We start from the raw sequence: 17,246 nt of genomic DNA, 5'->3' as shown, positions 1-17,246 counted from the left end.
TTTGCCATTCCCAGAAACTAGCCACCTTCCTGTTAATATCAGCCTCCACTTTCTTCAGCCAACATCCCACAAATTCCAAACGCTATCATTCCCAAAACTATTCTAACCAACTGCAACAAATCCCAGCCCCCCATTTAGCTAACTTATACCACAAATCACAATCCCCAGCCAAAGTTACAACCTGAAACAATTATCTATCCTATTAGCAATTAAAACCTAAATCTAACAAAATACAATTTTAAAACATAAACAGACATATGGACAGAAAAACAAAATCACAAGGGCCTTTTCTTAGCACAGCAGGACTGCAAATATATTTTTTGTATTCCTTATTGACAAAAATAATGTTAGTTCACTGCTGGCATTTTTATGGCTTCTGTCCAGTGTGGATTCTTTGATGTCTCACTTGGTGTGACTTTGAAGTAAAACATTTCTCACAATGCTGGCATTTGTATGGCTTCTCTCCAGTGTGGACTCTCTGATGTCTCACTAGGACTGACTTCATAGAAAAACATTTCCCACAATGCTGGCATTTGTATGGCTTCTCTCCAGTGTGGACTTTTTGATGTACCACTAGGTGTGACTTCATAGAAAAACATTTCCCACAATGCTGGCATTTGTATGGCTTCTCTCCTGTGTGGACTCTTTGATGTACCACTAGGTGTGACTTCATAGAAAAACATTTCCCACAATGCTGGCATTTGTATGGCTTCTCTCCAGTGTGGACTCTCTGATGTGTCACTTGGTGTGACTTTGAAGAAAAACATTTCCCACAATGCTGGCATTTGTATGGCTTCTCTCCTGTGTGGACTCTCTGATGTGTCAGTAGGACTGACTTCATAGAAAAACATTTCCCACAATGCTGGCATTTGTATGGCTTCTCTCCAGTGTGGACTCTCTGATGTGTCACTTGGTGTGACTTTGAAGTAAAACATTTCCCACAATGCTGACATTTGTATGGCTTCTCTCCTGTGTGGATTCTTTGATGTCTCACTTGGTGCGACTTTGAAGTAAAACATTTCTCACAATGCTGGCATTTGTATGGCTTCTCTCTTGTGTGGACTCTCTGATGTGTCACTAGGTTTGACTTTGAAGTAAAACATTTCCCACAATGCTGGCATTTGTATGGCTTCTCTCCTGTGTGGACTCTCTGATGTGCCACTAGGACTGACTTCATATAAAAACATTTTCCACAGTGCTGGCATTTGTATGGCTTCTCCCCTGTGTGGACTCTTTGATGTACCACTAGGTGTGACTTCTGAGAAAAACATTTCCCACAATGCTGGCATTTGTATGGCTTCTCTCCTGTATGGACCCTTCGATGCACGACAAGGATTGACTTGTAAGCAAAATGTCTCCCACAATGCTGGCATTTATGTGACTTCTTTCCTGTGTGGATTCTCTCATGACTCAAATCTTTTTCTGTAAAGAAGCACAGTGACAGATAAGACTGAAAATCAGCGTTAAGAGAGGAGGGTGTTACCCATGATTTAGCCCTCATTAACCCCTCCTTATTAGAGATTAAATTAAGAGAGTTTCTGTTAGTAACCCAAGCATGACCGTACTACTTATGCCCCTAAATCCATGGAACAATTGTATCCTTATTTATAGGAGTTAACAAAGAAGAGATTGGAGGGGGGACTTAAGGGAATCACTGGAAGCAGATAGTCAGAAAAAGGAATGTTGCAAAAATATTCTATTAAACATGTGGAGAAATAGTTCGATTGGCAAGTGGCATTATATCCTGTGAGACTGCCATAAAGTCCTGAGTCAGAGACCAAGGCATGATGAAGGCTAACTGCAGAGGTCCCTTCATGCTGTGTGGCACCAGGAGATGACTCACAACCAATACAGTATACAGCTCGCATGTGGATTGGTGTGGATTAGAGTTGTGTGTACAAGGGATGGTGAAGTTGATGGAAGTCGGAGAGGAGAGCTTGCAAATAATTGTATTATTAGGAGCAGGTAACTGTTAAAGTTGCCAGATATTGTGCATCTGCGATTATTTGTAGCAGATTTTTTTTGGAACAGATGTAGAAACACCCATGTAATATCTTGAAATAATTATGACCAAGAGTCAGGCTATTACATTTTTATACAACTTCCATTTTGGAATTAATAGGGTTGTATACGGTGTTTTCTGCACTATATCCATTTGACTGTTCTGTTTTATATGAATCATTTTAGAAGTTTGAAGTTAATGAGTGGGTTGCCACTATAAACACTATAAACACGCCATGTGCAGCTTGTATTCTGCTTGAAATGTTATATAACTCATCTTGGGAGATACTCGATTAGGATACAACTTTCTAAGCAACCGTGCCAAAGCTACTATTTTAAGTCTATATTTCTCAAAGTTATTTGGGACAATTTTTACCTGCCAGGTTTAGGATTTCATTTTATGGATTGATGTTTACCCTTATTGCTACAATACGAATTACTTTTTGTGATGCTTTGTGTGTTTTTCAAACTAGGCGATCCTGGCTTTGCTCCTGCCTTCCCCTCCTGGATCCCAGAGGCCTGATCCCCTTCCTTTTCTCCCTCCGCTCTCCAACCCTGCCTCTTGCCCATCTGCACTGCTTTACCATTTGACCTTCAGCAACTCTTCCCTGCCTTTCTGTTTTTCACATTGCCTCCATCTCTCTATCACAGACACACATCCACAGAGTGTGATGCACAAAAGGAACACTTTGAGGCTCATTTCTTGAGAAAGGCAAGACAATCAATATACAACTAATGCATTAGGAAAGGCAGAACAAGGAGTCTGGGACCTGGTTTCTGATGTTAGTGAGGGTCAAGTGTGAGGGATGAGCCTTAAAACAACTTTAAGGCATCTCTAAGACAGAGATGGACTACTGTTCGGAAGTGGGGTGGTCACATTGGACCCCAGGGGAACTCAGGGGAAACCCCAAATTGTGTTGCCTAAAAATATGGTATAATGTTTTGCCCCTCAATATCCCACAGCATCCCTTTGTGGAAGTGGAGGCCATTTTGCCACTGTTGGGCCCTCTCTGATCCATTGCAGGGCCAAGGGAGGCCTTTTTCCCATGAAGCCTCTCCAGAGCCTCAAAAGGCTGGAAGAGGGGTCACAAAAGCCAGGAAACTTGCTCAGGAATGGGCTGAGGACCATTTAGGGGCAAAAAGCATTCATCTCCATGGCTCCTTCCCACAAAATTCCAGATTTGGCAGTTTAGGATTGGATATTGAGAATCCTTACAAAGTGGAGAACAATAGTGCCTCACTAAAACTAGAAATTCCAAGATTCCACAGGAAGTTGTTATGACAATTATATTACGTGTGAAAGGAAACTAGGAATGGTAGTAGAGCACAAGTTGAACATGTGTCAACATTGTGATGCAGCAGCTAAAAAGGCCAATGTGATCCTAGGCTGTATCAATAGGAGTATAGTGTCAAGATCAAGGGAAGTAATAGTGCCACTCTATTCTGTTTTGGTCAGGGCTCACTTGCAATGATCCTGTGTCCAGTTCTGGGCGCCACAATTCAAACAGATGTTGAGAAACTGGAGCATGTCCAGAGGAAGGAAACCAAAATGGTGAATGGTCTGGAAACCATGCTCTCTGAGGAATGACTTAGGGAGCTGGGTATGTTTAGCTTGGAGAAGAGAAGGTTAAGAGTGGATATGACAGCCCTGTTCAAGTATTTGAAGAGATACTGAGTATGCAGCAAGCTTGCTTTCTGCTGCTCTAGAACAAAGGACACAGAACAATGGACGCAAGTGTTAGGAAGGATCGAATCAGAGGAATTTAATTAGCTCAAATTAACAAGAGGCGTGTCCTAACAACGCACGCAGCGGATTGGGTCCCTATGTGTATACCAGAGGTCATATAGTCCAACCACAAGAAACAGAGACTGCAATGTCAATGAGTTGCAAATAAAATACAGTGGTGCCCCGGGTTACGAAATTAATTCGTTCCGCTGTCAATTTCGTAACCCGAAAGGCTTTCGCAAGCCGAATTCCCATAGGCGCTAATGGGGAAAAGCCGCGATTCCGTGTGAAATCGCGCCGAAAAGCACCAAAAGTTTTTTCGTAACCCGAAAAAACTTTCGTAACCCGGAACAATGTTTGCCTATGGGTTTTTTTCGTAACCCGGAAATTTCGTAACCCGGAGAATTCGTATCCTGGGGTACCACTGTATAAACATTTATTAAAGCCACACAACCAAAAAGGGATCACAGACGCACATGCACATTCAATGCTAAAGCAAGGGAGGGGAAGAGTTGGGGGTAAAGGAGAAAGGATAGAGGCACCGTTGAAATATTTACCTTAGGAGTCTTTTCCAAGCGACAGATGTGAGGGATGTTGGTAAGAGAAAACAGCAGTGTGGAACAGAAAGCAAGCGGCAACCGCGATGGCTAGGAGCTAAGTTCCAGCGGGCTAAGCTAACAAGAGGCCCGAAAGAGACAGTGGGCTTTGGCTTGCCCAAGTGATTTCAGCAGGGCACAGTGCCCAAGAGAGCTCCGGAGCGATTGCTCGACAGAGTTGAGGTTTGGAACTGTAGCTCACAAAGCCCAAAGGAGGGCTGGAATCTGGGTCTTATTTATACTGCGAAACGTATCCTCAGGCTATAGCTACCTGCGGAACAAAGGTCTTCATGGCTATCTATTGACTAAGACTAAAGTTAAACAATGGATACACAAAAGGGTCTGCCACTTCTTTGGGAGAAGACTACTATGTAGATGGCTGGGTACTTAATACCATCAATAGGTGAGGCAAACTTCCTTTGTCCTCATTCAGGTTGCCTGCGACAATGGCAACTCCCAGAACTGGTTTTAAAGGTTTAAATCTACCTTTCTGCTTTAGCCATGGCCTACTAAGCTTGTCTGGCTACGTGGTCAGCTCGCTTTTGGGATAATGGCGGCTGTGATGGGGTCAGTCAGGGGTCATGATTTTTGATCGCTTGGTACCCAAAATTTATATAAATCCAAACTCGATCACACAAGCCACAGGAAAAAAGGTTCCACCAAAATATTAGGAGCAACTTCCTGACAATAAGAGCTATTCAACAGTGGAATATACTCCATCAGAGCATGGTGGCATCGCATTATGGTTTATTATTATTATTATTATTATTAATTTCAAATTAATGGACATGGCACAATGGATGCAAGCCACAGGGACAAGAGATTCCACTTAAACCTTAGGAGGAACTTCCTGATAGTAAGAGCTCTTCAAAAGTGAAATATACTCCCTCAGAGTTTAGTAGAGTCTCTTTCTTTGGAGGTCTTTAAACAGAGGCTGGATGGCCATCCCTTGGGGTTGCTTTGAATGTCTATTCCTGCATGGCAGAATATTGAACCGGATGGTCCTTGTGGTCTATTTCAACTCTTTGATTTTATAATTCTAACGTGAAATCATAACACTCGGACAGTGAATTATGAAAGGGCCCTCAGTCTTCACAGGAAGGGAAATGGATTCAGGTTCCTTACCCACAGAGGCGACATTTCCATAATTCTCCATCATAACAGAACTGTACATCAGTCTCTGTTTCTTCGTTAACAGTTTCCATTCCTCCTCAGTGAAATATACAGCCACATCTGCAAAGGTCACCTGCAATAGAAAATAGCCCTGATCCAGAGAGTGACTAAACAAAAGGGGAGGAAAGCACATGGTGCATTGCAAATATTATTTCAACACTTCAGAATTCAGTCCAGGAAATAAACTTTAAATTCTGCAAGAAAGCAAAAAGCTACAGCCTTTGAGATCCAGTTTGTCTTGAATCCTTTCAATATAATATACAATATGATAAACAATATAATTTCAGCCATTTCTGGAATATTATTGATTCATTAACATACTGGCTATTCCAACATGTATATTAGTTTTCATATAGCCATATTTCACCTAATTTCAGAGGCAAATTTCATTTTTAATAAACAGTTCTGGGGAGTACTCTGGGCTTCAGGGCCACTGGGCCCACCCTCAATTTAAGTCCAGAGATATTCTTCCATATCATCCAGCATTTCACAGATGGGGAAAGCAACACACATGTGGACAAGCAACACCAGAAGTGGGTCAAGATGGCCAAAGTTGTTAATGATAAAGATCACACAAGCGAGAAATGGTACAGCATTTTGCTTTTGGCTTAGACTCCTGGCAAGGGCAAGACCCTGCCCCCTTCTCTCCTTCCCTCTCCCCTCTCTTGCATTGATGGGCTGTAGACTCTTTTGAACCTGGAATGCACTTTGCAACAACTTAACTGACCTGAGGAGAAAGGAGGAAATAGGAGGAGGAGAGTGAAATAGGACATTTCCTAAGCCCCTGAAAAAATGAGGAGACAGAGGATTAACCAAGAATCTCTCTCCCAAACTGGGACAGTATCTTCTTCGCTTGCTTTCATGATCCAGCCCAGACACAGATGAAAATAACAGTCAGGATGGCAACTTACCAAAGAGCTGTTAACCCTCGGCAGCCTCTTTCTGTTGGAGCCCAGCTCCGTCTGCTTGGCCTTTGTGTTGGCCATCAGGTGGGCAGGGGGATCCTGGTGGCCCTGCACTTTGGTCACTTCCAGCAAACAATGTCCCAACGCTGTGTACAAGGGGATCGCGATGAAGTTCCTGAGAAAAGAGACCAGGGTAAGGCTTGGTTTAGCAAGAAACCCTGCAGCAGTCAAAGACACAGAGAACAGCATCCTGCTGATGACATATGCAGGTAACATATGCCTCCTTTGGGCCGATGTAGAGGTGAGCATCCCCTTCCTCCCTCTGCACCAAACAAAACCCCCTGGACCTAGCACAGACTCACTGCAGCTCCCCTACACATCAGTTACTCCATGCCTTGTGAGAGTAGCTGGGGATCAGGGGATGGGGAATTGGAAAGGGTCCTGACTATGTCCTCATAGCTGGATGTGAAATGAGTGCATTATCTGCTGAAACCTGCAGAGGTCCACAATGCCCTCAGAGGAAGATTTCTTCATTTTGCTTCTGACTACAGAAACACAGCTGGATGCTTCTCTAATACCTCACACCAACACTCTCACCAGGCATGGAATGGCCATGCGGGATGGCTTCCACAACTGTATGGTAGGACCTGGGTCACTGAATGGCCAGTTGTAGTCTGATTCCACTCGGAGCAACACTGGAGCATAGAGGGTTTTGCTGGGTCAGGCTGTCTGGCCTGGTGGTTCCTCATTCTCCCAATGGCCAAACCGGCAGAACTCTCTATGCTCCAGTGTTGCTCTGGGTGGAAAGGGTCTACAATTGGTCCTTCCCCAGGGAGGCCCCCGGTCAAGAAGGGCAGGAAAGGAGCTCTCTCTTCTCAGGTTGCTCCCCTTCCATGGGATCCAGCCCTTCTCCCAGGATCAGGGGGCACCAGAGGATTGAGCTGATGGAAAGGGAGCACCCAATTCCCATGGCAGCCTTCTGCATGCAGAGAAGTCACAATTCTGATAGTGTCTTTGCCCATGTGGAGAGTGCCCATTTTCCACACTGTTGTCTATCCATCTTGTCTTGGGAATATCCTGTTCCAGCCACATGCAGGTCTAAATCTTAGCCTGTATCCTATGCCTAGTCCTGATCAGAGTAGAATCACTGAATCAATTGGGTTTATCTACATGTTGACCCACCAGTCACTTATGGTTTCAGTGGGTCTGCTCTCTAGGGTTAACCAACAGGATTCTGGACTCCTCAGATTTTTAAATTCAGGAATACAAATTTTTCATGCTGTGTCATCATCACTGATGAGAATTTGACTTCTCTTTCACACAGAGGAGGAGGGGGAGGACCTGCTTTATGTCCCAGGTGGAGAGGCTCTAGCTCTAGGGCTGGATGAGACATGAATTACCTTACAGATCTAATCCATGTCCTCCCCTCATCATGGCCCCCTCCCCATTTAAACACTGGTCAAAATAATTACTTTATTTTTGCAGATGAGACTATTTTTCTAAGTTTAACTGCTATGTTTCCTATGTCAGTCATAGCAGGAGCATGAAGTATGAACCTCCTCCCTCTGCTTGCTAAAGCCACATAGAAATTGAGGCATATACATTTGTGTGCATTGTTTCTGAATGGATCTATTGTTAAAATCACAATTTCTTCATTTTTCCTTGAATATTTTTTAAAAAGATGCAAACTGCTGAATACGTTGCACTTGATATAACAAATATCTATAAATGTATAGGTTTATGACTTGAATATTGCACCCTGGATTATGCTCATTTGGGGTAAGTGAAGACGTATATAAATTCATTTTATAAACCCAGTGAAACTAATATCTCACAAAGTTCTAGTAAACAACACATACACACACAGTTCCCATAAAAAGGACTCACTTGCGCACTGTGTGTCTGAGGTCTGGAAATCTCCCTTCCACCTTCTGGGAAGACAATGCTGTTAGAGAGCGAATTTGGGGCTTTATGCCTGCAAAGCATGGGCTCACTATCTCAGCTGCAACATTTCCATACAATTCTGGACTGAAACATTTAAACAAAGGTCATCTTTCAGCTCCAGGAATAAAAGCCTACCTTCAGTACAAAGACACTGACTTCTTCAGCCCCAGAAAGGCCTCTTTTGCAGTCCTTTATGGCCGGAGCTTCCCTGGGTCAGAGGCCGTCTCCTCAGCCGTAGAGAAGGGTTGCTGTGAGTGCGGAGGAGGAGGAGGTCCACAGGGCTGAAGGAGGGAAGGCAATGGGAAAAGGTCAGTGCCAATGGCCATGGAGGTCAGAAGGTGACAATGCCTAGGAAACTCCTCTGAGTCCCAGCCCTAGGAATGAGTGTCAGGAGTTAGTCCAGGGGCTGAGGGGGTCTCCTTTCCCAAAGGGGGAGGCAAGGACCGGTGGACCCTGCCCAGCTAGGGCCCAAAGGGAGGGTCTCTTTCCCCACCTCTCTCTCTCTCAGCCCCCAAAGCCCAGCCTCTCCACTGGTCCTGCCTCCCTTCCTCAGACCCCCACAGGCCCCTTCCTTCCTTCCTTCCTTCCTTCCTTCCTTCCTTCCTTCCTTCCTTCCTTCCTTCCCCCCAAAATGGAGGGTCAGAGGCACAAAGGGACACACAACCCTCTTTTTGGCCCAAGGAACGTGGCCTCCTTCTCGCTCTGGAGCCTCAGAGAGAGAAAGAGGAACCTCTGTTCTGTTGGGACGTGTGGAAAGACGTGCTTTGTCCACCACGACCACCTGCAGAGTTGAACCACATTGACAGGACGCCAGGGAGAAGGAATCTGTGGAGATGTCTGCAAAGGTATTCTGGTCAAGAAGGAAATATTCCTTCACCACTGCAAACGGACATGAGCTCCAGGCTTGAGAAATAACCACAGAACAAGCCTTCACTCTTCATGAGGACTTTAATCTTCATTTGCAATATTTACAATACAGTGGTGCCTCGGGTTACGAAATTAATTCATTCCGCTGTCAATTTCGTAACCCGAAAGGCTTTCGCAAGCCGAATCCCCATAGGCGCTAATGGGGAAAAGCCGCGATTTGGTGTGAAATCGCGCAGAAAAGCACCAAAAGTTTTTTCGTAACCCGAAAAAACTTTCTTAACCCGGAACAATAATTTCCTATGGGTTTTTTTCGTATCCTGAAAATTTCGTAACCTGGGTAATTCGTATCCCGAGGTACCACTGTATATATATATACACAGTGTATTGGACAACCGTCTCTAATACACACTATTTACACCAACCAACAATAATAACACAACCTGTGACGCAGCCACAGTAATACCATCCACAGAGAGGCAGTTGCTCTCACACACCAACTGTCTCACTCTGTCTCTCAGTGACAGTTAGGAAGCACAGTTGACAGTTGCATCAACATTCCAATCATGCACTGTTCGAATGCTGACACATATAACTGCCACTAGAGCAGTATATAATGTGCACAACAGCTCCACCTAGTGGCCACATCCATGTCATTCCCTGACATGTTCAACTGAGGCTTCAGAGAATGTTCCGGAACATTATTCCCCACATTCACAAGCAGCACAAAATGTCCACCAGAACACAAAATGGCTGACAGAAACGAAAAAGTCCACCGGGACACAAAATGGCCGCCAGGACACAAAATGGCTCCCTCTGCCTCAGTGCTTGGCAGTTGGCAGCCTTCAGGGAACCCAAAATGGAGGATGAAAGGGCCCTAAAGTCGGAAGGGACCCCAAACAGGATTTGCAAAATTAACAACACCTAAACATTTTCCTGATGCTATTGAAAGGAGGAATCTGATTCCCTCCTTAATTACAATCAATAGTGAAAGATATTAATATTGATATTAAGAGTGCCCATTGTCCACAACACAGCTCAGGTCTTGACCGCTCAGGGAGGCCAGTCCAGCTGCAGGTGGCCCTCCGTCCGTCCTCCTTTCCTTCTGCATTCCTCCTCTTTTCCCCAGCATCAGCCCCTTTCCCAAGAAGGCTGCATCCGCACTTAGAAATAAGACACTTTGACACCGCTTTAACTGCTCAGTGCTATGGAATCCTGGGATTTTACCTTTGGGACATTAGCCTTCTCTGCCAGAGAGCTCTCATGCCACAACAAACTACGAATCCCAGGATTCCATAGGATGGAACCAGGAGAGTTAAAGCAGTTTCGAAACAGATTATTTCTGCAGTGCAGATACAGCCTAAGTTGGTTGTAAAAGAATAGAGGCACCCAAGTCAAATTTTTATCCTGTAAAATATAAGCAGTTTGTTTTTCTGTCTAATCCTTATTCTTCTTGTTGTTGTTTGTTTCTCTTTTTGTTTGTTTCATTCTTGGTAATATGAGTTATTCTGGTCTGTCTCCTTCCTTCTTGCCTCAAAATCTATTAATAAGGAAACTGGGGAGACTTTTAAAACCTCCCAAAGGAGCCACTTTTGGCCTTTTTCGGGGGAGAAGCCTCCTCTTAGAAGCCAAAGCCCCATGTTTGTGAATAATAATAATAACACTTATATTAAAACTATCCTCCCCATTTCTGATCCCTTTTAAAACCCATGTTCCCCAGAAGGAGCAGAGCTTTGTAATAAGAAAACTCTCTCAGAAAAGACACACACATCCTTCCTTTTGGCCCAAGGAGCCTGGCCTCCTTCTCTCTCTGGAGCCTCAGGAGAGAAAGAGAGGCCTCTGTTCAACTGAGTTCTCAGAGAAGGTTCCGGAACATTATTCCCCACAGTCACAAGCAGCACAAAATGGCCGCCAGAACACAAAATGGATGCTTCTGGCTCAGCGCTTGGCAGTTGTCAGTTTGAGGCCTTCAGGGAAGCCATAATGGAGGAGGAAAGGGCCCCAAAGTCGGAAGGGTCCTCAAACAGTATTTCCAAACCTTAACAACACCTAAAATGCCAAACCAAAGAACATTCCCAGAGTTCCATAGCACTGAGCCATGGCCATTACAGTGGTGCAAAGCAAGAAGGCACTGGAAGGTGGCATTAATGATGATTAAGGTCTGGCAGCAGCTCTATCCTCCCCCCTAGGCCTGATAAAATCATCATCATCATCATCATCATCATCATCATCATCATCATCATCATCATCATCATCATCATCATCATCTTTGCTACAGCATGAGCGCCACCATTAAAAGCACTGGAATCCCCTTTGGGACTTCAGAGAGAGTGGGCCATGCCTAGAAGGACTGCTGGGCCTCCTTCCTCCCCTCCTTAATGGCAGTGGCCAAAGAAAAGCAGCAGCAGTAGACCCAAGCCAGGCCCAGACAGACCTCAGTGCATCAGTGAAGCCTAGTGGTTCCAGGCCGTGTCTCTCTGCTGTCACTTCACTCCCCTCACTCCTTCCTCCCTTCCTGTCTGTCTCTTTATCTCTCTTACACTCTGCTCCTCTCTCCTTCCTTCCTTCCTTCCTTCCTTCCTTCCTTCCTTCCTTCCTTCCTTCCTCCCTTCCTGTCTGTCTCTTTATCTCTCTTACACTCTACTCCTCTCTCCTCCTTCCTTCCTGTTTCTCTATCTGTCTCTTTCTCCCTCTGACACTCTGCTTCTCTCCTCGGTCACTTTTCCGCACGCAGAGCTAAATAGAGAAGCAGAAGCTCCTCCTCTTCTTGAGGCTGGCCAATGGGGGCAGAGGACCTGGAAGACCCCACCCCCTGCCCCAGACTCACATTTTCTGTTCCAGAGGCCATTTTGTTTTCTGGCAGCCATTTTGTGTCCCTGGCCCTGATTGGCTGGAATCCCAGTCCCTGCCTCCTTGTGTTCTGGCGGCCATTTTGTGCTGCTTGTGACTGTGGTGAATAATGTTCCAGAACCTTCTCTGAGGCCTCAGTTGAACAGAGGCATCTCTTTCTCTCCTGAGGCTTTAGAGAGATAAGGAAGCCAGGCTCCTTGCGCCAAAAGGAAGGAAGTGTGTTTATTTTTGTGTGTTTTGTGTGTCTTTTCAAATAGACACAGCTCTGCTCCTTCTGGGGAACATGGGTTTTAAAAGGGATCAGAAATGGAGAGGATAGTTTTAATACAAGCATTATTATTCTTCTTCATAACATCAGGCTTTGGCTTCTAAGAGGAGGATTCCCCCCCCCCCCACACACACACCAAAAGGCTAAAAGTAGCTCCTCTGGGAGGTTTTAAAAGTCTCTTCAGTTTTATTATTAAGAGATTTTAATGCATGAATGAAGTTGACAAACCAGACCATCTCATATTACCAAGAATGAAACAAACAAACAACAACAAAAATAAGAAAACAAAGCGCTTAGTTTTTGAAAGTAAAAGCATTATTAAGAGAGGGAAAAAACCAGACTTGGGCGCTTCTACCCTTTTACAACCAGCTCAGGCTGTGTCTGCACTGCAGAAATATTCCAGTTCGAAACTGTGTTAACTCTCCTGGCTCCATCCTGAGGAATCCTGGGATTTGTAGTTTGTTAGGCACCAGAGATCCAGAGCCACCCCAAGGCAAGGCTCTCCGGGGCTCTCTTGGCCCTCCTTTGCTTGCAAATATAGTGGGGCCCTGGTATACGTGGGGGATCCGTTCCGCCCCCCGGCGTATACCAAAATCCGCGTATGCTCAAATCCACACGTGCCAACATTGGGGACAAAAGTCCCTCTCCTCTCCTCCCCTCCCCAACTTTTTCCCTCCTCACCGCCACGGTCGGGGGAAAGGCCGCGTGGGGATGTTGGAGGCCAAGAGGGCTCCAGCCCACCATCCGGCCCTTCTGCGGAGGTGGCAGTGATTGCTGTGGTGGCAGCGAAGAGGAGGCAGAGGATCAGCGCCAGAGGCCTCCTCTCCACCTCGGCCTGCACGCCTCCACTGTCATGACCGCTGAAGGGCTGGGTGGTGACCCAGAAGCCTCTTGGCCTCCAATAGCCCCATATGGCCCTTGCGCCATGGCGGCAGTGGAGAGGGGGCCGAAGAGGCCTCTGGCAGTACTCCTCGGCCTTCGCTCCACTGCCAGCACACTTGGCCTCCAGGAGAAACACCTCGCCTTTCCCCTGGCCTTGGCAACGAGGAGCCCGAGGTGGCGGAGCAGCAACACCAGATGCCTCCTCAGCCTCCTCACTGCCACCGCAAGCACAAAAGGGCCAGGTTTGGGTGTTGGAGGCCAAGAAGACTCCAGCCCAGCACCTGGCCCTCACGCAAAGGCGGCGGCGGAGAGGACGCCTCTGGCATTCTCCTTGGCCTCCTCTCCGCCGTCACCATCACCACCACAGGAGTTGCCGGCGGCGACGGCGGAGAGGTGTCTGAGGCTTGGCCTCCTCACAGCCACAGCTCCACTGCCGCCACCAATGCAAAAGAGCCAGGTGCAGCCTGGAGGCCTCTTGTCTAGCTTGTTCCATTTTTTTGTTTTAAATACTGTTTAATTTGGTTAACTGCTATTAAGGGACATAGCTATGAGATTCTATGATATGGGGTGCACTATAAACCTTTTAATAAACGAACAGGGATTGCAATCCTATATATTCATATTATCAGACATAACTCCAGAGAATGTTAGCCTTTTGGATGCCAGAAGGTTCCTCTCATTCTTCAATGCAAGAAGCAACACCTCAGCTTCCTTCTAGAAGATAAAGCAAAAAGGCTTCCAAAAGAACTGAAGCCTTGGGCAAGTCACACTCTCTCAGCCTCAGAGGATGGCCATGGGAAACCCACTCTGAAGAAACCTGCCAACAAAACCCCTTCAGAGACTCCCATAAAGTCACCATAAGACCTGGAAACAACTGGAAGGCAGACCCCAAGAACAGCATTGGGAAATAGGTGCAAGCCTTGCCTTGGGCAAGTGTAATGACTGGGCTCCAGTCATTGGAGGTCTTCTTCAGGCAGAAAAGGGAGGTTTATGCAAACGCAGAGTGACATCACTGCTACGGAAGGCTCTCTTGACCAATCAGAGAGCAAGATAAAGGTCCTTCTGGAAGCTTCCGTGAGAAGGAGATATAAGGCCTGAGAGACCAAGAGACAGTTGGGGGAATTGTGTCGGTTGGAGATCCAGAGAGAGAGAGTTAAAGAGCGGATCTTGGAAGTTAGTCTCAGAATTGGATGCTTAGGTTTATTTATTGTTTTAATAGCTTGTAGGAATTGAATATTATATACTTACAAATATTGTAACCTGCAAGATTCTTAATATCTTGTATGACTTACATTTTAGTTATATTTTGTTATTTATAGTAAATATCTCCTTGGAGTATCTTCTACTCGACGCTCCTTTTACACGTCTTTTGGCTCAGTTGATGCTTGGGAAGATCAGTAAAGAAGGAGAAATAAGGTTCCTTAAATGGTCCCAATGAAGGTTAAGGGAAGTCCTTTTATAGTTCGCTGGATGATGGCAGCGTGATTTAAGGAAGTTAAGGGTCTGCTGAGCTAAGAGCCATAATGTCTAAATGTCTAATTAACAATTTGTAATCCACTCCAATAGCCTTTTGGCTGAAGAGAGGGGTATAAAATTATTATTATTATTATTATTATTATTATTATTATTACTACAGTGCCGCAGTTTGGCTGCTTGGACCACCGGAGATCATCACAGTGAGTCAGTTGGAAAAGCCCATCTCACTCCAGAAAACAAAGGTACTTGAGGAGTTTGCTCTCTATGTCTTTCTGTAATAATAGCTACAAAACTGATAATAGCATTTGGGACATTTAGTCTTTTAAAAACAAATATGGCAGATTTAAATGCTGCTTTAAAACCTCTTTCCATCTGCCACCTTTGCGCTGGTTTTAGGGGGAAATGAGAAAGTGTTGGGAGGGAGGGACTGCCAACAGAATTAGGAGCTGCATTGCAGGCTATGGACAGATTGTGGCCAAGTAAGGTCCAAAACACACAGCAGCAATAGTCCATATTGAGAGCGCTTTAACTGCCCTGGCCCAGTGCTAGGGAATCCTGGGAATGGGAGTTTATTGTGGCACTGGAGCTCTCTGACAGAGAAGGCTCAATGTCTAAGAAAACAACGTTTCCCAGAATTCCCTAACACTGGGCCAGGGCAGTTAAAACAGTCTCAGATTGGATTATTGTTGCAGTGTGTTTTAGACTTAGGTGACCCTTCACTCTCTCTCAGCCTCAGAGGATGGCAATGGCAACCCCTCTCTGAAGAAACCTGCCAAGGAAACCCCATGATAACGTTGCGTTACAGTTGCCATAAGTTGGAAACGACTTGAAGACACACATGAAGAGGAAAAAAAAGTGCTATTTCTCAGGTTGCACATAGGAATGGAAGGCAGTGTGGTGCAGTGGTTTCAGTGTTGGGTTACAACTCTGGAGGCCAGGGTCCAGTGCCCCACTCCTCCATGAAACCAGCTGGGTCCCTTGCACAAGAAGTCACACTCTCTCAGCCTCAGGGAAGGCAATGGCAAACCCCCTCTGAACAAATCTTGCCAAGAAAACCCCAGGAGAGGCTCCCCAGAAGTCAGCAATGACTTGGAGCCACACCACAAAAAACGACAAAGCCTCAAGAAAGAGCCAGCGTGGTTTAGTGGCTGGAGCATTGGACTATGACCCTGGAGACCAGGGTTCGAATGCGCTCTTGGCCACGGAAACCCACTGAGTGACCTTAGGCAAGTCACACTCTCTCAGCCTCAGAGAGAGGCACTTGCAAACCACTTCTGGACAAATCTTGCCAAGAAAAGCCTGCGAAGGGCTTCCCTTAGGGTTGCCATAAGTCAGAAACAACAGAGGAACACAACGACAACAAGAGCAGTAACACCACAAACACAAGGCAGCTAGGGAGGGAGAAAGAAAGAAAGACGTGGGAGTTGTAGTCTTTGGTTCAGAGGGATTGGAGGGGGCTTACTGCAGGGCAGGGCCCCCTCCTCTCTCTGGCCATGTGGATGCTGGGAGATCCAGTCCAGGGAATACACAGTAAATCCCATTGGCAAGAGAAAAGGCTACTACTGCCTTTCAGATCCAGTTTTCCCCAAATCCTTTATAGGGCCGGGAACCCCTTTGTTACGAAGCGAACAACAAATATCTCAGGAAGGCTCTCTATCTCCCAAGGCCCCCTCCCTCCAGGACCTCCTTCCACTTTTCCCTCAGTCTATCTCTCTCTCCCTGAAGGCCTGAAACTGACAACTGCCAAGCGCTCAGGCGGAAGCTGCCATTTTGTGTTTCAGCTGCGATTTTGTGTTCTGGCAGCCATTTTACGTTCCAGTGGCAGTTTTCTGTTCTGGCGGCCATTTTGTGTTCTGGTGGCCATTTTTGCTGCTTGTGACTGTGGGGAATAATGTTCCGGAACCTTCTCTGAGGCCTCAGTTGAACAGAGGCTTCTCTTTCTCTCCTGAGGCTCCAGAGCCAGAAGGAGGCCAGGCTCCTTGGGCCAAAAGGAAGGAAGTGTGTCTCTTTGTGTGTCTTTTGTGTCTCTTTTCTGAGAGGGTTTTCTGACACAGTTCTGCTCCTTCTGGGGAACATGGGTTTTAAAGGGATCGGAAATGGGAAGGATAGTTTTAATACAAGCCTTATTATTATTATTATTATTCAAAACCTTGGGCTTTGGCTTCTAAGAGGAGGCTAGTCCCCTAAACAAGGCCAAAAGTGGCTCCTTTGGGAGGTTTTAACAGTCTCCCCAGTTTCCTTATTAATAGATTTTCAGGCAAGAAGGAAGGAGACAGACCAGAATAACTGAAATTACCAAGAATGAAACAAACAAACATAGAAACAAACAACAACAAGAAAAATAAGGATTAGAGACTAAAACAAACTACTTATTTTTCTTAAAGGAAAACCATTTTTAGGAGGGTAAAAACAAGACTTTGGTGCTTCTACCCTTTTACAATCGATTCAGGCTATATCTGCACTACAGAAATAATCCAGTTTTAAAGTGTGTTAACTCTTCTGGCTCCATCCTATGGAATTCTGAGATCTGAAATTTGTTTTGGCAGGAGAGCTCTCTGGTA

General features: G+C 45.6%; 1 protein-coding gene across 1 annotated transcript; it reads right to left on the bottom strand.

Moving 5' to 3' along the window:
• Window positions 1–272: 272 nt before the first annotated feature.
• On the bottom strand, window positions 273–5,377 carry LOC149285035 (uncharacterized). Its single transcript, XM_089495931.1, has 2 exons — window positions 5,368–5,377; window positions 273–1,422 (listed from the first exon to the last, which is right to left on the bottom strand). Exons 1-2 carry the CDS (start codon window positions 5,375–5,377, stop codon window positions 368–370), a joined length of 1,065 nt encoding a protein of 354 aa, XP_089352057.1. The 3' UTR covers window positions 273–367.
• Between the last annotated feature and the right edge of the window lie 11,869 nt (window positions 5,378–17,246).

This window comes from Sceloporus occidentalis, unplaced genomic scaffold, assembly GCF_023333645.1.
Source record: "Sceloporus occidentalis isolate IW3139 unplaced genomic scaffold, rSceOcc1.0.p SCAF_86, whole genome shotgun sequence".
Lineage (NCBI taxonomy): Eukaryota > Metazoa > Chordata > Lepidosauria > Squamata > Phrynosomatidae > Sceloporus > Sceloporus occidentalis.
This window is presented reverse-complemented; position numbering and strand designations above follow the sequence as displayed.